This window comes from Zootoca vivipara, chromosome 3, assembly GCF_963506605.1.
Source record: "Zootoca vivipara chromosome 3, rZooViv1.1, whole genome shotgun sequence".
Lineage (NCBI taxonomy): Eukaryota > Metazoa > Chordata > Lepidosauria > Squamata > Lacertidae > Zootoca > Zootoca vivipara.
This window is the reverse complement of record NC_083278.1, coordinates 3,571,644-3,594,141: the sequence shown is the minus strand read 5'-3', so window position 1 is coordinate 3,594,141 and position 22,498 is coordinate 3,571,644. Positions and strand designations below refer to the sequence as shown.

The following is a 22,498-nucleotide window of genomic DNA, read 5'->3' as shown; positions in this document are numbered from 1 at the left end:
AAGAAAACAACGCCCGACCTGAAGAATATGGAGCAGATGATTCAGCAGGGGAAACACAGCCCAGAATAAGTAAGGAGGTAGTACAAGACTACTTGGCTAGTTTAGATGTATTCAAGTCTCCAGGGCCAGATGAACTACATCCAAGAGTATTAAAAGAACTGGCAGAGGTGATTTCAGAACCACTGGCAATAATCTTTGAAAATTCCTGGAGAACAGGCGAAGTTCCAGCAGACTGGAGGAGGGCAAATGTTGTCCCTATTTTCAAAAAGGGGGAAAGAGAGGACCCAAACAATTACCGCCCAGTCAGCCTGACATCAATACCAGGAAAGATTCTAGAGCAGATCATTAAGCAAACAGTCTGTGAGCACCTAGAAAGAAACTCTGTGATCACTAAAAGTCAGCATGGGTTCCTGAAAAATAAGTCATGTCAGACTAATCTGATCTCATTTTTTGACAGAATTACAAGCCTGGTAGATGAAGGGAACGCTGTGGATGTAGCCTATCTTGATTTCAGCAAGGCCTTTGACAAGGTGCCCCATGATATTCTTGTAAAGAAGCTGGTAAAATGTGGGCTAGACAATGCTACCATTCAGTGGATTTGTAACTGGCTTACTGACCGAACCCAAAGGGTGCTCATCAATGGCTCCTCCTCATCCTGGAGAGTAGTGACTAGTGGGGTGCCACAGGGTTCTGTCTTGGGCCCAGTCTTGTTCAACATCTTTATCAATGACTTGGATGATGGGCTTGAGGGCATCCTGAGCAAGTTTGCAGATGACACCAAATTGGGAGGGGTGGCTAACAGCCCAGAGGACAGGATCACACTTCAGAATGACCTTAACAGATTAGACAACTGGGCCAAAGCAAACAAGATGAATTTTAACAAGGAGAAATGTAAAGTACTACACTTGGGCAAAAAAGAAAGAAAGGCACAAATACAGGATGGGAGACACCTGGCTTGAGAGCAGTACATGTGAAAAGGATCTAGGAGTCTTGGTAGACCACAAACTTGACATGAGTCAGCAGTGTGATGCAGCAGCTAAAAAAGCCAATGCAATTCTGGGCTGCATCAATAGGAGTATAGCATCTAGATCAAGGGAAGTAATAGTACCACTGTATTCTGCTCTGGTCAGACCTCACCTGGAGTACTGTGTCCAGTTCTGGGCACCACAGTTCAAGAAGGATACTGATAAGCTGGAACGTGTCCAGAAGAGGGCAACCAAAATGGTCAAAGGCCTGGAAACGATGCCTTATGAGGAACGGCTTAGGGAGCTGGGTATGTTTAGCCTGGAGAAGAGAAGGTTAAGGGGTGATATGATAACCATGTTCAAATATATAAAAGGATGTCATATAGAGGAGGGAGAAAGGTTGTTTTCTGCTGCTCCAGAGAAGCGGACACGGAGCAACGGATTCAAACTACAAGAAAGAAAATTCCACCTAAACATTAGGAAGAACTTCCTGACAGTAAGAGCTGTTCGGCAGTGGAATTTGCTGCCAAGGAGTGTGGTGGAGTCTCCTTCTTTGGAGGTCTTTAAGCAGAGGCTTGACAGCCATCTGTCAGGAATGCTTTGATGGTGTTTCCTGCTTGGCAGGGGGTTGGACTGGATGGCCCTTGTGGTCTCTTCCAACTCTATGATTCTATGATTCTAATTAACTCTTCACATGCTGATGCTCAGAAGGAGGTCCACACATTCCAATACACATGGATCTTGATTACATTCTCAAGAGTCTGGCACACAGTCTGAACACATAAACACTAATTAAACAACTCAAACCTGTTACATAATCCCCTTCTAATACAAGTTCTAATTAAATCCTAATATTTACTAAACCTAAACTTTTAGCACCATTGATCTATTACAATATATTCAATTTTAGATACACATCAAAGAGCGAGCCAGCAGTAAATCAAACTGTTTAGTAGCTAAAGCACAATCTTAATAGACTTAGCTGAGTGTCAGACCTTATGACATAGCTGCCAAGTTTTCCCTTTTCTCGCGAGGAAGCCTATTCAGCATAAGGGAAAATCCCTTTAAAAAAGGGATAACTTGGCAGCTATGCCTTATGAGCATAGCAGCTCATCCCCAGCAGGTCTGAGCCCATGAATCAGTTGCTGAGACTGAAAGTCCCCACCTTCTCACAACCGTCTAAGTCCCCTCCTCTGCAGAGCCTTTTCCAAGCAATCAGAAACTATGTCTGTGTGCAGCCTACCTCTCCTCCACCCATTTCATCCCTCTTCTAGTTCTGGGAGACAAGAAGGTAGGGGAGCTGGTTGCAGCAGCAGGAGGAGGAAGCACCTGCGACTCTTCATCTGGCCTGATTCATTTCTGCCTTTTGGCCTCCCTCCTCCAACCCACCTGCTTCAGCTTCAGCCTCTGATTCTGGACTTCTCTCTGCCACAGACTCTCCCAGCTCCCTAAACCCCTGTTACGTCTACAGCTTCCAACACCTCCTCCCAATCTCCTCCCTCTTCCACCTCTGACCACTCATCAACATTCCCACCTCCCAGGCTCTTAGCCTTCCTCCTTTGGTGAGATCCAAGCTGGTTTCTCCCACCATTCCTCTGCATTCAACAATACCATAACAATACCTGTCAGAGGGCCTGGTATGGCTACTCTAGAGTAACGACTCCAGCATGGTCTTTTAAGGCTTTTATTAAGTGCTGACTATTTACAGTGTTCAGAGCAGTAAAAATGCATCCTTAAGGTGAGGTGTCAGAACTCCCGAATGGCGATTGGCGCGTTTTCTTCCAGCACCACAACTTTGGCAGACCCAACCTCTTCCCCCTACGTTTGCGTCGCAATTCGGGAGTTGGGGGGATTGGCCTCCCCCCCGTGCGTCCAACTTCCTGTCCCACCTGAGGCATGGGCTCCACAACCCTGCCTGAGCCTCGGACACCACTTCCTGACTCTCCGCTGGAGGCAGAGCTCTCCTTACTCTCTCCAGCGCTTGGTGATGGGCTGGAACTTAAGATGGGAGGGACTTCCCTGTATCCCTTGTCCCTCACATCCACCCCCCTCCCAGGCTCCTCTCTCCTCCTCCCCAGTGGCTCTCTGCTTGCTGGGGACGAGTGAAATCCCAAGAAGTCTGTGGCATCCGAGCCTGTGGGTGTGAAAATTTCCCCCCAATCCTGCGATCTCTCTCCTTCCCCCTGAGAAGACGGAAATCCCAAGAAGTCAGTGGCATCAGAGCTGGTGGGAGTAAAAATGTTCTGCCAGTCCTCTCCTGCCTCTGACGTCGTTGACCTCGGTGAAACCCACACCTCTTCTTCCGTGTCCTCAAATTCCGCTTCCCATCTCCATGGGGAGCTGCTGCCTGCTATCCCTTCCTCCTGCTCCTCCCCCTCTCCCTCCCTTTCCATGTGCCAGGGCTTGGGCCTGTGGGGGAACAGGGCGTGGAATTCTTCCACTAAAAATTCCTCAGGTACTTCCGTGGCCGGTATCCACTCATTGTGGGATGGCGGAGTGTCCTCCCATGCTATCAGGTACTCCAGTCCTCTCACCCCTCTCCTTGAGTCTAAAATCTCAGTTGCCTCATTGAGCTGTCGGGCGTTTCCCGTCTCCCCCCCTCCCTCTGGAGGCTGATCGCTGTCCCTGAACCTGGTACTTTCCCTGTACGGCGACAGCAGTGATCTATGAAACACTGGGTGCACTCTCATGTCCTCCGGCAGTGCTAGCCTGAAGGCTACCGGGTTGACCTGTTGCATGACCGTGAAGGGGCCCAGCCTCCTGTGTGCTAACTTTCTGCATCGCCCCCTGGTGGGAAGACCTTCCGAGGATAACCAAACCTTGTCCCCCACCCTTATGACCTCTCCCGGCCGCCTGTGGCGATCTGCCCCCTTCTTATACGCTTCCTTGGCCCTCTCCAAGTGTTCTCTGAGCTGTTGGTGCACCGTCTCCAGGTCCTCTGCCCACTCCTCGGCCTGTGGGCCCTCTTCCTCCTCCTCCCCCTCCCTCTCCGGGAAAGATCTGAGGTCGCGCCCATAGTTGGCCTTAAAGGGCGACACCCCTGTGGAGACGTGCACCGCATTGTTGTAGGCAAATTCTGCCAGTGGCAGGCGATCCACCCAGTCCGTTTGCCTCTGGCTGACGTAACATCTCAGGTACTGCTGCAGAATGGCGTTGACCCGCTCCGCCTGTCCATTGGTCTGCGGGTGCCGAGCCGTCGACAAGCTGACCTCCACCTGCAGGAGGTTCATGAGCCGTCGCCAGAACCTGGAAACAAATTGGCGGCCACGATCCGAAATAACTCTTAAAGGCAATCCATGCAGTCGGAATACGTGGTCCACAAACAGTTTGGCCGTCTCTTCTGCCGAGACCGCCCTGGCACACGGTATAAAGTGGCACATTTTGGACATGAGGTCCACCACCACCAACACTGCGGTCTTGCCCCTGGACGACGGCAGGTCTGTGATGAAGTCCATGGACACTACTTCCCACGGCCTGTGCGGTGTGGCTAATGGCTCCAGCAAACCTGCTGGTGGCGCTCTGACCACCTTTGCTCGCTGGCAGGTGTCACATCCCCTGACATAATCCCGAACATCCTCCCGCACCCCTGGCCACCAGAAGTGTCTCATGACTAGGTGAGTGGTTTTGTCCCTTCCGAAATGACCCGCCGTTGGGTTGTCGTGCATCTGCTTGAGAACCTTACCTCTCAGCTGTTTGGTCGGGAGGTACAGGGCTCCCCTGTAAAAAAGCAAACCCCTCTTCTCCTCAAAGTCTTTGGCCTGCTCCCTCCCCCCTCTCAGGTCTCTGAAGATGCGGGTGGCAAATTCATCCGCTGCCGTCAGTGCTGTGAGTTCTGCCTCGCTCACCACTGCTGCACCGCATGACCATGCAGATGGGGGGAAAACGTGCCTGGGTGCTGGTGGCAACTCCTCCTCCATGTACTCTGGCTTGCGGGAGAGGGCATCCGCCCTGACGTTCTGCTCCCCCGGGATGTAGTGGATGGAGAAGTTGAAGTTCGAGAAGAACTCTGCCCACCGTATCTGCCGCTGGTTGAGCACCCTGGCCGTTCTCCAGAACTCCAGGTTCTTGTGGTCTGTGCACACCTGGATGGGGTGCTTGGCGCCCACCAGGAAGTGTCGCCAGTGCTGGAACGCCGCGTGGATCGCGAGAAGTTCCCTATCAAACACTGTGTAGTTGCGTTCAGGCTGGGTCAGCTTCCTGGAGAAGAAGGCACAGGGTCTCCACTCTCTGTTGGCGTCCAGTTGCAACAGAATCGCTCCCACAGCTTTATCAGAAGCATCTGTCTCCAGGCGTAGGGGCGCATCCTGCACCACGTGGAACAGGTGCTGGTCTGACGCGAACACCCTCTTGAGGCTTTCGAACGCTGCTTGTGCCTCTGGTGTCCACCTGAACTTCTGCTTGCCTCTCAGGCAGTCGGTGATGGGAGCCGTGACCCGAGAGAAGTTCTGGATGAACTTCCTGTAGAAGTTAGCGAAGCCTAGTAGTCGTTGGGCATCTTTGCGCGTCCTGGGGCTGTGCCAGTCCAGGATGGTCTGCACCTTGTCCTTGTCCATTGCCAGTCCCTTGTCTGACAGCTTGTAGCCCAAGAAGTCCACCTCCTTGGTGTGAAACTTGCACTTCTCCAGCTTCACATACAGGTGGTTGTCCTTCAGGCGCTGCAACACCTCCCTGACATCCTTCACATGCTGCACTGGGTCATTGGAATAGATAAGGATGTCATCCAGAAAGACCAGGCAGTTCTTGAAGAGGAGGGACCCCAGGACGTGGTGCATGAAGGCCTGGAAGCAGGCTGAGCCCCCTTGCAACCCGAAGGGCATCACCAGATATTCAAAAGAGCCCAGAGGCGTGAACATCGTGGTCTTCCATTCATCGCCTTCCCGGATCCTGATCAAGTTGTACGCCCCCCTCAGGTCTAGCTTGGTGAAAATCTTGCCCCTGCGTGCCGCTGTCAGGAGATCATCCACTCTGGGCATGGGGAAAGCCACTGGCTCTGTCACCGAATTCAGCCGTCTAAAATCCACCACCAGGCGGCGCTGTTGCGTGTCTTTCTTGTCCACCCAGAAGACCGGGCTGCCCCCTGCTGCCTTGCTTTCTCTGATGAACCCCCGCTTGAGGTTCTTGTCGATGAAAGCGCGCAGATCCTCCAGTTCCTGGTCTGACATGGCGTACAGCTTGGCTGGGGGTATAGTTGCCCCCGGCACCAGGTTGATCTGGCAGTCAAAAGGCCTGTGTGGGGGTAGGTGGTCGGACTCCGCTTCGCTGAAGACCTCCTGCAGGTCCCAGTACGGCTTGGGTATCGCCTCACCCCCTTTGACGTGCATGGTGGCCACCGTGGCTATCGGAGGCCCCTCCCCTGGTTGGTGCTGCATGCAATGTTCCAGACAAAAGTCCGACCCAAACGTGATGCATCTCTGGTGCCAACTTATGGAAGGGTCGTGGCGCGCCAGCCAGCTCATTCCCAAAACGATGGGGGGGTCTGAGATGGTCGTGACGTTGAAAGCCAGTGTCTCTGAGTGCCTTCCCACCGTCATTCTCATGGGGGGGGTTTGATGAGTGATGGCCCCTCCCAGCAACTCTCTGCCATCAATGGTGGCCACATGCAGGGGAAAATCCAGCTGCAGAAGTTGGATTTGGTGCTCTTCTGCAAAGTTTCTCGAGAAGAAGTTGGCAGATGCCCCACTGTCAATTAAGGCGAGGACTGACAGGGGGTAGCCATTTGGGAGCGTCAGCGTGACTTCTAGAACCACTCCTGCTCTGGGAGGGGTGGGCTGGCTCTGCTCCTCTCTGTGCGGGTGGGCGGGCTGGGGCTGTTCACTGCTGACTGTGCCTGGCTGCTGCCCCTTGTCTCCTGCAGCCAGGCTGTCTCGTTTCCCTGCTGTGGTGCTACGTCAGTGGGGGAAGGTACAACCGTTCCCGCCTTTCCTTGCCACTCCCTGCGATGAGGGCAGTCTCTGACGCGATGCCGGGGGGAGTTGCAGAGAAAGCAATTCCCTCCTCTTCCCTCCTTGCGTTTTGGCGCCGCCGGGGTTTGAAAAGCCCGCGCGCGCGCTCCCCCGATCTCCATCGGTTCCGGCTCTGGGCTTGGTCTGGGCGGGTCTGGGGGCGGTCCCTGGGGTGGGTTTTGGTGATGTGGTCTGTCCTGAGAGCGTGGGAACCAAGGTTTTGCTGCGCGCGTCGCTTGTTTGTCATACCATCTGGATTCCTGCCTCACCCCCACCGCTAGCGCCGCTTTGCTGAGCTGATCCATAGTCTGCGGTCTAGGACCTCTTGCCAGCTCATCCTTAACGTCTGCATGCAAACCTAGGTAGAAGGCTGATTTCACTGGCTCACTGTTCAGATCCCACCCCAGTTTGTGCACCAGCATGGTGAATTTCGCCCAGTAGTCTCTAACTGTCGATTTTCCTTGTGTTAGGTCATGAAGCTCCTGTTTAGTGGCCTCCATTTCACTGTCGCTAGCGTACATTAATTTTAAAGCTTCTAGAAATAAAGTTGCGTTCTTCATGCAAGGATTTTTTTGCGCGATGAGCGGTCTTACCCATTCCCGGGCGGCCCCCGTCAAATGCTCTATGATAAAGTAGACTCTGTGCGCGTCATCTGGGAATTCTGCTGCATGCAATTCCAGCGCATAATTTATCTCAGTCTCGAATCCGAGGTACTCCCTCGGGTCTCCGCTGAACTTGGTGACTAGGCTCTGTCCCCTTCTCACTTGGACTAGCTGCGGCTGGGGTGCCCCCCCACCTCTAGCGGCTTTCTCCTCTTCCAACTTTTTCTGCAGGTCTAATACCATCACCCTTAGCTGTTTCTCAGTCTCCTCTTTTGTCCTCACCTGGTCCACCAGCTTGTTCAGCTCCTCCTGCGCCCCTCGCGCTTCCTCCTGAGCGGCATGCAATTGCTGCTGTGCGTGCGCTGTGAGGGTCTGTAGCTCCTGCTTCGCTGCTTCAGCCTCCAGCCTCCAATGCTCAGCCTCTTGAGCGCTCATCGCTGCACTCCAAAGTAGCCAAAAAAGATTCGGGAGTTGCTGTCAGAGGGCCTGGTATGGCTACTCTAGAGTAACGACTCCAGCATGGTCTTTTAAGGCTTTTATTAAGTGCTGACTATTTACAGTGTTCAGAGCAGTAAAAATGCATCCTTAAGGTGAGGTGTCAGAACTCCCGAATGGCGATTGGCGCGTTTTCTTCCAGCACCACAACTTTGGCAGACCCAACCTCTTCCCCCTACGTTTGCGTCGCAATTCGGGAGTTGGGGGGATTGGCCTCCCCCCCGTGCGTCCAACTTCCTGTCCCACCTGAGGCATGGGCTCCACAACCCTGCCTGAGCCTCGGACACCACTTCCTGACTCTCCGCTGGAGGCAGAGCTCTCCTTACTCTCTCCAGCGCTTGGTGATGGGCTGGAACTTAAGATGGGAGGGACTTCCCTGTATCCCTTGTCCCTCACAATACCCTTATCACATGATTAAATAATTTTGATCTCCAATTAATACTTTTAAAAACACTCTAGAAATATGCAGATTTCCCCATCCCTAGTAGCTGATTAAAAGCAGACTACAATATCATTGCAAAGTGTGCTGAGAAGCAAAACCCCAGATGACTCCAGTAGTGATTATTAACCTATACATGTATCTGGAGGTGAATTTGTTTTCAGTTCTGCTTTGAGTTTAATTTATTCATGCCTATGTCTGTGTTTCAGCCACACCACACACCTCTGAGAATCCGTGATTCCAATACAAAACTCGCATTGGCATAAATGGATTCAATATTAAATATCCTAGAATCAACTCAGATGAGGCCCAAAATAATTAACATGAAAGAAATCCACATTAGACATAGAGGGAATCAGTGCCCAATATGTTGAATCAGTCATTAGTCTGAATGTTTATTTGCTAGCATAGAAATTGAAGACACAATCCGCTTACAGCTTCTCCTTACACTGGAGTTTGTATGCAGGAAAGTTCTAGAAGGGTTGTGCCCATCTATATATATATATAAAATGTAGACACTGCGTGCACAGAGGTCACAGCCTTTCTCCGTAACCGCTGAACCAAATTGCATCAAATTAGGACAAAGCGTACCTTGCCCATCAGTGAGGGATCTGGCATTTAAAAAATTCCAAAAAAGCACAGCTTTCATACCTTAAATAGTGATTAAACGCAAAAAAGTGGCGCACAAATTAGACATCACCAGCAAAAGCTCTGAAGACTCCAGCAGCATCCAATAGAAAGGCAGATTGCACGCTGTCACCACCAAAAGCTCTGAAGGGCAGTGCCAAATAATGACATCATCAACCAAGCAACTGAAACCACCAAGGCAGCCATTACTAGACCCCTAGGCCCCTGCCAGGCTGCCAGGCCCCCACTAGGCCCGGGGGAGAGAGGGCGAGCGCCTGGATCGCAGGCTACAGCGCGGCCGTTGTTTTATGTAGGCCCCTGCCAGGCCCCCACTAGGCCCGGGGGGAGAGGGCGAGCATCTAGATCGCAGGCCGCAGCACAACCTTTGTTTTATGTAGGCCCCTGCCAGGCCGCCAGGCCCCCACTAGGCCCGAGGGGGGGATAACCCACAGTAACGCACTTGGGGGCACGGCAAGGGGTTTTTACTTTGAAATTTAGCAGGCATTGTGTCACATGCGAGGCTCCGGTGGCCATCTTAAGTAAGGGCAGTTGTGCCCCTTTTAACCTAGGCTTTATAAGAGGCATCCCCAAACTTCGGCTCTCTAGATGTTTTGGACTACAATTCCCATCCTCCCCGACCACTGGTCCTGTTAGCTAGGGATCATGGGAGTTGTAGGCCAAAACATCTGGAGGGCCGCAGTTTGGGGATGCCTGCTTCATACTATGACTGATTGCAAGCCTCTGCGTCTTTAAAAAAACAACAACCATGCACTTTCCCTCCCCAGTTTAAGTCCTTGTAAATTTGCAGTGGCCAATCCCCCCCCCTTGATTTACAATCTCCTACCTTCCCCTTGCCACTTCCTGGGTTTTTAATGGAACCGAACAGCTCAGGCGCTTCGGAACTCGCCTTCTGTTGCTACGGGGCTGTGGGTCTTTGCTATTTGATTCCCGTCCCCCGGTCGGGATTATTAAAGTAGTTCTCTGGGTCCCCTACTCCAAAATTAGAAAATTAGAAAAAACACAAAAAACCTCCCAAAACACACAACAACGCCCAAATCATACAATACCCACCAAAATAAATGACAACCCCAAAAATAAAATTAAACAATAATAACTTCTGATTCTCATGTTCTTATTTCAAAAATTTTAAATCTAAATACCGTGTTTCTCATATTTTAAGGCATCCCTACAAAATAAGGCATGGCAGGATTTTCCTGAGGTGGAAAAATATAAGGCATACCTCGAAAATAAGCCGTACCGGGTGGTGGAAGAAGGTCTGTGGCAAAGAAGGGTTGCTGCTGCCGCGTTAACCCCCGAGACCTGGCTGCAGCCTCAGCGCGCAGCGTGTGCAGCCCCAGAACCCGGCTGTAGTCTTTGCGCACCGCACGCGGACACCCGGGACCTGGCTGTAGCCTCAGCGCGCAGCCCCAGGACCCGGCTGTAGCCTTTGCGCATGGACACCCGGGACCCGGCTGCAGCCTCTGCCTGCCGCGCGCGCAGCCCCAGGACCCGGCTGCAGCCTCTGCCTGCCGCGCGCGCAGCCCCAGGACCCGGCTGCAGCCTCTGCCTGCCGCGCGCGAAGACCCGGTGGGAGCAGGTCTGTGGTCTGTACAGATACCGGTACCGGTACTTAATTAAAAAATAAGACATCCCTTGAAAATAAGTCATGCTGTGTTTTTTTCAGGAAAAAATTAATATAAGACATGACTTATAATATGAGAAACACGGTATATAAAAATGTTCACGATGCGTGCGCAGGGGGCAATGTATGGAGATACAGGGGGGAGGGGAGAACACTCCCCGGGGAAAACAGAGGGAAGGGTATCCTACCAAAACACAGGGATGAGCCAGGGGGTTGGAGGGAGGAGGGGTGGGATACGTCATGGATCGGGACAGGGGGGGGGGAGTCACAGGGATGACCCATAGCAACATGTGGCCGGGCCAGCTAGTTATTGAAATAAGAAATAATCACAGTCAGGCAGCCTGAATCTAAGTGGTGAATGAAGTTGCAAGGGTGCAAACAAGGTTCAGTGGTTTTAAAGGCAAAGCAGCCTGCAGGGCATGTGTGTTAAAGGTGTCATCTTGCAAACCACCATGACCTGGTACAGATGCAAAGGCCGAGTAAGCGTGCTAGTGCACAGCCACAACGTTGCAGTTGTGCGACCTGGAGCTAAGCCATGGCTTGGCTTAGTGCTACATGTATGGTTTGTCTCCCCCTTTCAAACCACAAGCAGGAAGCAAAGAACAGCCCCTGGTTACATTGTAATTTGTTTGGAGCCTAGCTTTGCACATAATGCTTAGCCAAGCCGTGCCTTATCTCCCGGTACCAGAACAGCAACAGGAGCAAACTGACTGCATTTATTTAATTATTAAATTTATATATTGCCTTCCTCCCAAGTGAGTCCAGGACAGCAATATTCTAACTGTGGCCCAGTGTGCTTGTTGAGTTATCATATGTATTAAACCAGGCACCCCCAAACTTCGGCCCTCCAGATGTTTTGGCCTACAACTCCCATGATCCCTAGCTAACAGGGCCAGTGATCAGGGATGATGGGAATTGTAGTCCAAAACATCTGGAGGGCCGAAGTTTGGGGGTGCCTGTATTAAACTCTTATAGTCGGTTTCAGAACTTCAGAGGAGGATGCTCCAAATGGCAGTGTCTATGAACAGGAAGTAGGAGCCTGCTGACTCAGAGGAAACACATCGGTTTCCTGCATTACAAAAAAAATTTGGGAGGAAAAATCCCAAGGAGGGACCCCCCCAAAAAGCTAATGGGGTCTGAACCTGCTCAGTGGGCAGGGAATGCCAATTGACTCTTGTGAGGGAGGGCTGGAAAATGGGGTAGATGGAATGGCACATCCTGGAAAAGGGTCTGGCTGAACAAGATTCTTACATACCACCACGTTTTGTCGCAGGTCTTGATTGTGCACATTTGATTGTTTATGTAATTGTTCAGATTATTTTATGCAATTAAAATTATTTCCAGATTATTTTAATTGTTGCCTTGCTTTTATGTAATAAATTACAGAAGTTTTTACAATATATATTATGGAACTTATTTCTGTTTTTTCTTGTTCTTTTATCATTTCATATTTACAGGAAATTTGAGAGATGCATCCAGTGCTAGCACGAACAGAAAGAAGCCTTAAGCAAGGAAATTCACCATCTCCTACGCCCTACGGGTTCTGGAAGGGGCTGCAGGTGCACAGCTTGGGGAACTTTTGGATCCATTTCCGTCACCAGAGCCATAAGTAGACTCAGTGGCACAGATCAGCTTTGGCTGGTGGCCCAGCTGCAACCCCATCTCAAGAGTGAGAATCTAGCTTCAGTTTTCTATTCTCCGGTAACCTGTAGGTTAGATTACTGCAATGCATTATACATGGGGCTGCGTCTGAAGACAGTTTGGAAACTACAGTGAGTGCAGAATTCAGTAGCCAGGTTATTGACTGGGACCAGAGGTTCTGTGCATGCTATACAGATTCTGGCCTCACTGCACTGGTTACTAATCAGTTTCCAGGCTCAATTCAAAGTCCAGGTTTGGTCCTATAAAGCTTTATATGTGCATGTATTAATTGTGTGTCTTATACACACTTACACACACACACACACACACACACACACACACACACACACGAGAAGGAAAAGGCAAGCCAAGAATGTGGAGAGAAAGTGTCATAGGCTCAGCTTTGCATAATAAAAAACACACCTAAGCATGTGTTCAAAGGAAAGTACTTCCTAAATTTGTGTTCGAAAGGAGGAGATTGCAGTTAGTCAGTGGCAAGGGAGAGGCATTGTACATATGTCCACAGGTACTTTTATTCTGATATTTCTCGACTCAGTTCTTGTACTGAAAACAAATTCCTTGGCTGAACCTTGGCACAAATTAAGCCAATCTTCCCCAAACTTTGGCCCTGCAGATGTTTTGAACTACAATCCCCATCATCCCTGACCACTGGTCCTGTTAGCTAGGGATCATGGGAGTTGTAGGCCAAAACATCTGGAGGGCCGCAGTTTGGGGGTGCCTGGCTAAGAGCCTGGGAGGTGGGGATGTTGATGAGTGGTCAGAGGTGGAAGAGGGAGAAGATTGGGAGGAGGTGTTGGAAGCTGTAGACGTAACAGGCGTTTATGAAAACAGGCAAAAAGAGATTGCTTGGAACAAGAAAGTCGTTAAAAGGACCTTGATTGTGTGAAGATTTGTTGAAGGAAGGAAGAGGAGTGATTCTTGCATGGAAGGAACAGAATTGTCTGTTTTCTGGTTGTAGTTTGCTAGCAATGCAAGTAAAGGCCATGTATAATTTCTAAAGAACCTAAGAACAGCATTCCTGGCCAGCATTCTGTTCTCACAGTGGCCACCCAGGTGTCTACAGGAACCCACAAGTGGGACATGAACTCTCCTACTTGCTAAACCCAGCATATCACCACAGATACTAAGGGTAGGGCACAGCCATCCTGATTAGTACAGTAGCCATGCTTAGCCTTAACCTCCATGGGAAGTGCTGGGGCTTTAATCTGTGTGGAAGATCACAGTCTTAACCATATGCGCCAGGGGTGCGGGGCACCCAGGCACCAGGCTCTCAGGGGCGCCAGGCCAAGAATCCAGGGCCCGAGAGTTGGAGTCTGGGGAAGAGCCCACCCATCGATTGGAGCACTGTGGAAGTTGAACGGTTTCCAAGGCGCGTTTCTCAATTTTCACCATTGAAATTCATTTTTTCTAATTATCTTTTCCGAAGATGCCATGTCATAAGTAGTTGTGTTTTTTCCATGCAAAACTTTAATGGCTCAGGAGAAAGTCTACGACAAAATGAAAAAGCTTCTTAAAACTTTCAAGTTATTGTTTAAAAAAGCTAATTTCATCCGGCTAACCTGGTAACCAATTTGATTAAATTCAGGCCAACGTGGCTTGAAATGACCAAAGTGAAGAGCTACAGATGTGAACTGAAAGTAGCATGTAATGTCATTGGGCAGCAATACCATATAAATAAAAAATATCATAAAAAGATTCTTTGGACAAGAACAAGAATAAATGCTTCAAAAACTCTTTTAAGGTTATTACTACTGTATTTGTAATACTGGAATACAGTTCTATAAAAATAGCATCCATAATCCAATTTAATTACCCTAAAATCTTCTGTATTAAAAGTAACTTGTTACCTAGCTATGGCCAAAAGTACATTTAATATTTTTATTTAAAGTGTAACATCTCCCTGTAGCTTTAAAAAGAGCAACATGCCTACACTATGCTTTGTTCGATTTAGAAATGCATCTGTGCCTACAATTTGTACACCAAATTTCAGCTTGAAGCTATTTAAACCAGCTGAGTTATAAATACTGAAAACTGGGGTTTAGGTGGAAATGCTGACCTTTAACTTCTGCCGTGCTACTGAATAGCTATACCCATCTAAATGTATTTTTTGCTGCTGTTGCTATCTTTAAAACATTTTGCTAGTATTACTGTTTTCAGAGTCAGCAAAAAGTTTAGATCACCATTTTCTAATAACTCTGACTACAAATCCTTCAACCACTGACTTTCATACAGTCCCACTGACTTCGTAGGCCACACACACACACTCCCTCTCTCTCTTATTTGTGAATGTTCCATTAGTGATCGTACAAGATACAATAAAAGATTACCAGTGTGTTAAATGCTGGGTTCCTAGTCCAGTCCCACCATACAGAATGAGTCGTGTCCTGGGAATCTGATCGAAAGAGGTGGCCTCAGCTTATAATGGACTTCATCTACCTCACCTGAGCTGCGATAAGATACTGCTCCAGATTTCAGAAGCAAGTTTAAGCCCATTCAAAGCAAATGCTACATATAAACACTTTGATCTGGTCAATGTAATTCTTAGGTCAGTGTGTATTTTTATTAGGCATATTAAATATATAAGATTACTTTTAAATTAATGACAGATTTGAAATACTCAGATGACACAGATGCTACAGCAGAACTGTATGCAATTTCAGTCTCTACAGTTAAAACCAAAATACTTTACAAAAATGAATATACGTCATTCTGTCATGTGTATCTTTCTATGCAATTTTCAACAGGTGTTTTTTCCTCAGAGGATAAATTAGGAATGACATGCAATGAGCTTATATACTAAACACAATTATTTGTAAATATATATTGGAGGTTTCAGCAGAATCTTCCTACAAATCACTTGAGAGCCTTTAATCAGCGCTATCTATGAAAAGCATTTACCAGGTTCTCTCTGCCCTGCCCTCTCACACCCCCCAACCCCCCAGCACCAGATTTAGGGCAGTAGGGGAGGTTCTGCTACACAGGGAGCCAAGCCAGGAGGGTGCAAAATAATATATATACAGTCATACCTCGGTTTAAGTACGCCAACGTTTGAGTATTTTCATTTTAATCCACTTTCCATTACTTTCAATGGGAAAGTTCGCTTCAGGTTAAGTACAGACTTCCGGAACCAATTGTGTTTGTAAACCGAGGTACCACTGCATACAGTGCTTTTTCTGGGGGGACGCAGGAGGACACATACCCCTACCCTGTTTCTCATATTTTAAGACATACCCATAAAATAAGCCATAGCAGGATTTTTAAGCATTCAAGGAATATAAGCCATACCCCGAAAATAAGACATAGTGATAGGCGCAGCAGCAATGCCAGCCACGGCAGGAGGAGGAGGAAAAAAATAAGACATCCCTAGAAAATAAGCCATAGTGTGTTTTTTTGAGGAAAAAATAAATATAAGACGTGTCTTATAATATGAGAAACACAGTAAACATCTAACTGTTTAAAAAATTGTTTCTTCTCTAGCATGGAGAATCAGTTCCGTTCAGGGGCGTCTTAGCCATGGAGGCTACTGGCGCAAGGCGCCACGGCGGCAAGTTCTGGAGGGCACCGGAGTGTGCCTCCACCATGCCACGCTGAGCCCGGAGCCTCCTCCCTGCAGCCCCACCGGCAGTGCCACCCTTGCCTGCTCCTTCTCGGGCTGCGGGCGCCGTTGCGGGGAAGCTGGCCATGAGCCTCCAATCGGTGTGGCAGCCAGGGCTCCCTGGACAGCAGCACCGCGCAGCTGCTTCAGGTGAGCAGATGGAGGCGGAGGTGGAGCACAGCTGGCAGCGTCCTGACCCTGGCCGGCAGCGTGCAAGTCCGCCATCGCTGTTGTCGGTCCTGCCTGCAGCAGGCAAGAAGCAGAAGGCGCGCCATGGCGGCGTGGGGGGGGGAGCGAGGGGAGCTACAGAGGGGCCCAAGGGAGAGGTGCCGCCCGCCCGGAGGGAAACGTGGGGTTGGGGGACGCCTGAGGGATCCCTGCATCATGGGCCAGATAACCTTAAGACGCCCCTGGTTCCGTTGCTCCCCGTGATGGCAGCCTCATTTTCTGTCACAGTGTAAAAGCAAGTGTTTAATGTGTGAAGTAGGAGTTGGAAGTAGGAGGGAAGATGTTAGTGCACACAACCTCATGCCAATGTGGAACTTACTCTGAGCTGTCAACTGTGTAATACGAGGTAATGCATGTGCTTTGTACTTTTGTCCATTTACTGTATTTATTTTTCCTGATTTGAACTATAAAATGGTGATTTTCCTGAGTCAAAATGAGAGTATCCCTAAACATTTTTTTAGAAAAAAGCACTGTATATATATAAGCTCCACCCACAAATAAGCTGCTCCCTTAAAATTTGGCAGGCACTCACACCCATTCCGTTTTACCGTAGGTCTCTTCCAGCAGTGATATTGTAAAAGCCAATTTTTGTAAGGTCGCAAATTTAAGCCACAGTTTATGGTCGGTATTTGGGGGCAAAGTGTGGCTTATATTTGGGCCAATACAGTATATTTAAAAACCTATATTTATACAGGTACCTACTCAAAACAGCAACAGGAACTAAGTATTAAATAAGAAGTATTAAGGTGATGGGGCACCAAATTTTGTTCTTGTTTAGGGCACTCTATTACCAAAGTCCACCTCAACCAACACCATGTGCCCTCATTTACCTCTAGTGCCACCCCATGCTATAAACAAAGTACACTGTCACATGATACAAGTGAAAGCTCTATCTGCATGCTATACAAAGATCAGGAAAATGTTCAGGGCACAGGTCAGCATATTTGACACCTCAGTTCTGGCTGTTTATACCAGCCTTCCCCCCACATAGTGCCCTCCATATATTCGTCATACATATTGCCTGTGCCCATGCATTTCAAAACTGAGCAGTCAAGCATATATTAATTGAAATGGAATATAATGCTTGCCTCTGTGCATTACAAATCCAACATCAGTTTAATTTAACACTGATCAAAAGTACAATAAAAACTTCACCCTTTCCTATCTGCGCTTTCTGTAAATGAAAAGTATTAAGAAGAAATGACACGGTTCTTGAGAATGTTGGCAGATGTACAAGAGGAAAAAAGCACTCCCTAAGAGAAAGTTTAATTTTCCAGGGGTCTATCTCAACTTGCTATCTACAAGCTGTATCATGCAGAGCCAAGACAGAGAACAATAATAATCAAATGTGAGGCACAGACAGATCTCTTGCAGTTTATGAAGGAAGGTTGCAGATTGCAATGGAGGCTGCTGGCGAGGTCCAATAACCAGATTCTGCTACCCTCCAAAAAGGGGTGAGCAACCTTCAATAACTTTTTCAATCGCCTTGCAACAAGTGTCCAGTAAAAATAGGTTACCTGGAGGAATCCAAAATTCCATTGACTGTTTGTCCATTGAATTTTGAACAAAGTACAGGACTTTACTAAACACTAAAGCTATATTTCAACAACAGTAGAATGCATGGCACATTACAGCCATCATAAAAATTAAAACTACTGGATTTCCAATAAACCTACAGCTGAAAAGTCATTGTTTGTTGGAGGAGGGGAATCCAGCAGACTGAAGTTACTTTGTCAGATTTCTCCACAACTTTAATAAGTCTTGTTTTCCATCTACAAATACAGCATCGTTTCCTGCACAGTGTGAAATGTACAGTCCATTCTCTGGAGAATCATCATCATTTATTTATTTATTTATTTATTTATTTATTTATTTATTTATACATACCCCACCCACTCTGGGCGGCTCCCAACAGAACATTAAAAATGTGATAAAACATCACACATTAGAATCATAGAATCATAGAGTTGGAAGAGACCACAAGGGCCATCCAGTCCAACCCCCTGCTAAGCAGGAAACACAATCAAAGCATTCTTGACATATGCCTGTCAAGCCTCTGCTTAAAGACCTCCAAAGAAGGAGATTCCACCACACTCCTTGGCAGCAAATTCCACTGTCGAACAGCTCTTACTGTCAGGAAGTTCTTCCTAATGTTTAGGTGGAATCTTCTTTCTTGTAGTTTGAATCCATTGCTCCGTGTCTGCTTAAAGAGTGTCCGCTTAAAGAGCCGCCCAGAGTGGCTGGGGGAACCCGGCCAGATGGGCGGGGTATAAATAATAAATTATTATTATTATATTATTATTAAAACTTAAAAACTTCCCTAAACAGGGCTGCTTTCAGATGTCTTCTAAAAGTCAGATAGTTGTTTTTTTCCTTGATATCTAGTGGGAGGGTGTTCCACAGGGTGGGCGTCACTACCGAGAAGGCCCTCTGCCGGTTCCCTGTAACCGCATTTCTCACAGTGAGGGAACCGCCAGAAGGTCCTCGGAGCTGGATCTCAGTTTCCAGGCTGAACAATGGGGGTGAAGACGCTCCTTCAGGTATACTGGGCCAAGGCCATTTAGGGCTTTAAAAGTCAGCACCAACACTTTGGATTGTGCTCAGAAACGTACTGGAAGCCAAAGTAGGTCTTTCAGGACCGGTGTTATATGGTCTCGGCAGCCACTCCCAGTCACCAGTCTAGCTGCCGCATTCTGGATTTATGCATCCTTCTGTCTGTGCATGATTTTTAACTGAGGATTAAGTGTGCTTTGGTCATGGCTATTGACAAACGCTAAGGGAAAGGGCTTGGGTCCTGAGGAAATGGTTGTTTTGATTCAATTTACATTCCCTGTACATATACCTGATCCCTGTGTGCCACTTTTAGATTTTTAAAGTTATCCACTGCTGGGACAATAAATGCCTTGGGATGTCCCACTGTGGAAAAAATGAGTAAAAATTTTGCAAATATAACAGCGTACTGTAAGTATGCACAAGAAATCAAAGTCGAAGGGAAAAGCACTCTACCTTTCCTAAAGTTAGAAGGGTGTGAGCATGTTAGCAGAAAATTAAAAACATTCCTGATTTAGATCTGGGTGGTACTTAACTGATGTGTGAACCTTCTAATAATACAGCCTCTGTTTCTCCTGGCAAATCAAGCATCTTCTGGGCAAACACTTCCTAATTCATCCAGCAGGAGTCTAGAGCACAATCTCCCACAGGAAAAAGGAAGTGCAGCCCGGCTCCCCCATTTTTCCATCTTAGATGCATAGCCCATCCTTTCTGACACTCTTTCAAGGCCCTTTCATCGGTGAATCAAGATAACTCCCAATGTGAAGTATGTTAGTTTTGACAATTTCCAAACAGAACTTTAAATCTTATACTTTGGACAGACACACTCGACTGCAAAAAAGAAACTTCCCACAACAGTCCTAGAAGTTCTGTTAAATTCTTTTTTTAAAAAAATCTAGTGCATCAAAACTAACAGCATAACGCAAACACCCAATTTCTATTGGTGTGTGTGTGTGTGTGTGTGTGTGTGTGTGTGTGTGTGTGTGTGTGTATCTCAGTTGAAATAGCCTTAGAAGCTTGAAGGGAAAGATGTCTGGTACTGGAAGTTTGAAACATATTAAAGGAAACATGGGAGGGGGCCTAAACCACCACTTTCTTTCATTCTGAAAAGGGTAGCTCAAATGTCCCCCCAAAAGACCCTTCCTGGTGTTTTTGAGGGTATAATTGACCCCGATTGTCAATTAGACGCAACAAACGTTTGTGGTTAAGCTGGTTATTAGCTGAGAGATTTGGAAGATAACTTTGTATGATGGGCTAGGGATATCTTACTAAAGTGGGGAATTGCTGTATTATCTCTTAAGAGTCTGTGATGTTTTGCCATCAATGGGTTTTAAGGTCATGTGTATAAGGAGAGCGTATGTTATTGGGGAACGCTCTTGCAAGTAGCAAGAGCTATTGCTAAGAGTGAGATAACCAGAGGGGGTTGATTGTTAATGGAGAACTGACAAAAAGATCAACAGGGATTCCAAATTTGGTGAAAAATTAATTCCCCCTGACTTCAGTAAGGTTTATTCATAAATAAGTAAGTTTGGGACAGAGCCATTATTGTTAGCATTATCCAGCACCCCTATAAATTCCCCATGAGGGTTAAGCATAGGGAATAGAGGGCTCCTTTTTGTGGGATATGTATAGATCTATACTAAGTACTCATACCCATATGGATATATGGCAGTTGTGAGTAGCCTGCTCTTTGCAAAGCTCCAGCTTTGTGGAGAGGCAATGTGTGTGTGGGTTGTAGTTAAATGAAGCTGTTTGTGGTAAAGTTTGCCGGAGCAGAGAAAGAGGCAGGAAAGTTGAGGAACGGGAAGGCTGCGGGACAAGGGAGTAGAAGAGACGGCGCCTTTCCACTGAGCTAAAGGGCACCTTTGTGCTCCATATCAGAGTAAAGTGGGGCTTACGTATATGTGAGATAGCCGGGGGGGAGGGCGCGGTGCGCGCACCAGGTAGAGAAACCAAGCTACCCCACCTCTGAAGACCCCGGCAGGGCTGCCTGAGAGTGCTCGCCCCGTCGAGGTTTAGGTTAAGCGGAGGAGGCCTTTCTATCCCGCGAAGGGCGGCGTGTTTGCCACGCGGGGCCAGAAGGGCTTCCCTGGGCGCTCAGGCGGCTGTTCTCGATCCGAGGGGGAGCGACTGATGCCGGCGGCAAAGGGGCTGCGGCGTCGCTACCTGTGGACCGGGAGGAGAGGAGCAGCTCCGCGAGGTCAAAGAAGCACCTGAGGAGGAGAAGGAGAAGGTGCAGCCGGAAAGCGAGGCGAGGGCAGGGAGGGCAGGGCAGCGCTGCCCGGGGCCCCGGGGCTCGGGCGTCTCGCCGGCTGCTCTTACCTTGAACGCCACCGGGAGCGTCTTGTTGCAACGCCAGTGCGAGGGCAGCACGGAGCACAGGAAGTTAGGGCTGTCGGTGCGCACCAGCTCGGCCGGGTGGTCGGCGATGATCTCCACCATGGTGCGGTTGTCGTGCGGACGCAGCCGGGGCACCGCCGCCGCCGCCTCCTGGTGCTGCTGGTGCTGCTGCTGCGGGTGCTGTGGGTGCTGCTGCTGCTGCTGCTGGGCGGCCGCCGCCACCACCACGGGGCTCACGTCGCTCATCTTGCCGGGCTGCAGGCTGCTGGAAGGCGGGCTGAACCTCCGGCTGGTGCTGGGATCTACGGGAATACGCATCACAACAGCCACAAGTTAGCGCGTTTGGCAGGGGGGCTCAGGGACGGAGGGGGCGCTTGTCCGTCGAGGCGGCGTCGGAGCGGGACTCGGGACAGAGTAAAGCAGGAGGATGCGGAGAGGACGAGAGCAGCCGACCCAGGGGCCAGGAAAGCGGGAGGGGCAAAGGGGAGAAGGAAGACAGCAAGGGCAGAGAAGGGCTGCTGGTCGCTGCTGGGGGAGACCCTGGCGCGGCTGGGGCGGGGGCTTCCCGAGGCTGCGCTCCGCCAAGTCTCCCGGCGGCGAGTCTCTCGCTTCTTCTCGGCGCCTCGGCGCTCCAAGTCTCTCCACCCGCCTCTTGCAGCGACGCTTCTGCCTGCGATTGCTACACGTTTGTCCCCGTCCCCCCCGCTGCCGCTTTATTTTCTTCTTTGGCGGGGTGGGGGCGGGCAGGGCTGCGTTCTAAGGGGTCTCTCGGCGAGGAGGTGAAGGAGCTTCCAGAGATTTCCTTCTGTCGGGCGGCGAGTCAGTGGATCGCCCAGCGCGCCCGGGGCGGGCGGGGGGGGGACCTCCGCGGGGAAAGGCTCGCTCCCCTCCCGGGAGGTCTTCCACCGCCGGCCCCCCCTCCCGGCCGGATCAAACTCAAGATGCCAGAGCTTCTCGCGTTTTCCGGTTACTAGTAGCTTTGCCGCTTCTAGAACGGGGGGAGGCGGCCGGGGGGGGGGACGAGAAGCGTCTTCGCTTGGCCCACAACTCGGCCGCCTTCCCCTTCTCCTCCTTCCGCAGAAGCCGCGCGCTCTCCGGGGTGGGGAGAAGCGAGAAGCAGCAGTCAAAACAATAACACGCAGGGCAGCAACTGCAGGCAGCGGCCGCGAAGGAGCGAGGCTTTCTCAAGTTCCAACTTCCGACTCCCGGGGAAGTAAACGGAGCAGGATGAGCCGGCAGCCCGACGAAGCGGCGGCGGCGGCGGGGGGGGGGGTCTCAGACGCGTGCAAGGGAGCGCCGGGCTGGCAGGAGGCAGCGGCGGGGCAAGGCGGCTGTCCTGGGCGCAGGAAGGACTTTAAAGCCCCCCCCCCAAGCGCGCGCGCCTTAACGAAAGAGTGGCGGGGTGGGGAAC

At 49.5% G+C, this 22,498-nt stretch overlaps 1 protein-coding gene across 3 annotated transcripts in view; it reads right to left on the bottom strand.

Annotated features, from left to right (window-relative positions):
- The window catches only part of RUNX2 (RUNX family transcription factor 2), a 116,750-nt gene extending 94,497 nt beyond the window's left edge, over positions 1-22,253 (bottom strand). For all 3 annotated transcript variants that reach the window (XM_035110304.2, XM_060272335.1, XM_060272336.1), the window contains exon 1: positions 21,070-22,253. In XM_035110304.2, coding sequence (XP_034966195.2) covers positions 21,070-21,405 — 336 coding nt within the window. In that variant the 5' untranslated portion in view covers positions 21,406-22,253. The remainder of the gene's footprint in view (positions 1-21,069) is intronic.
- Positions 22,254-22,498: the final 245 nt, after the last annotated feature.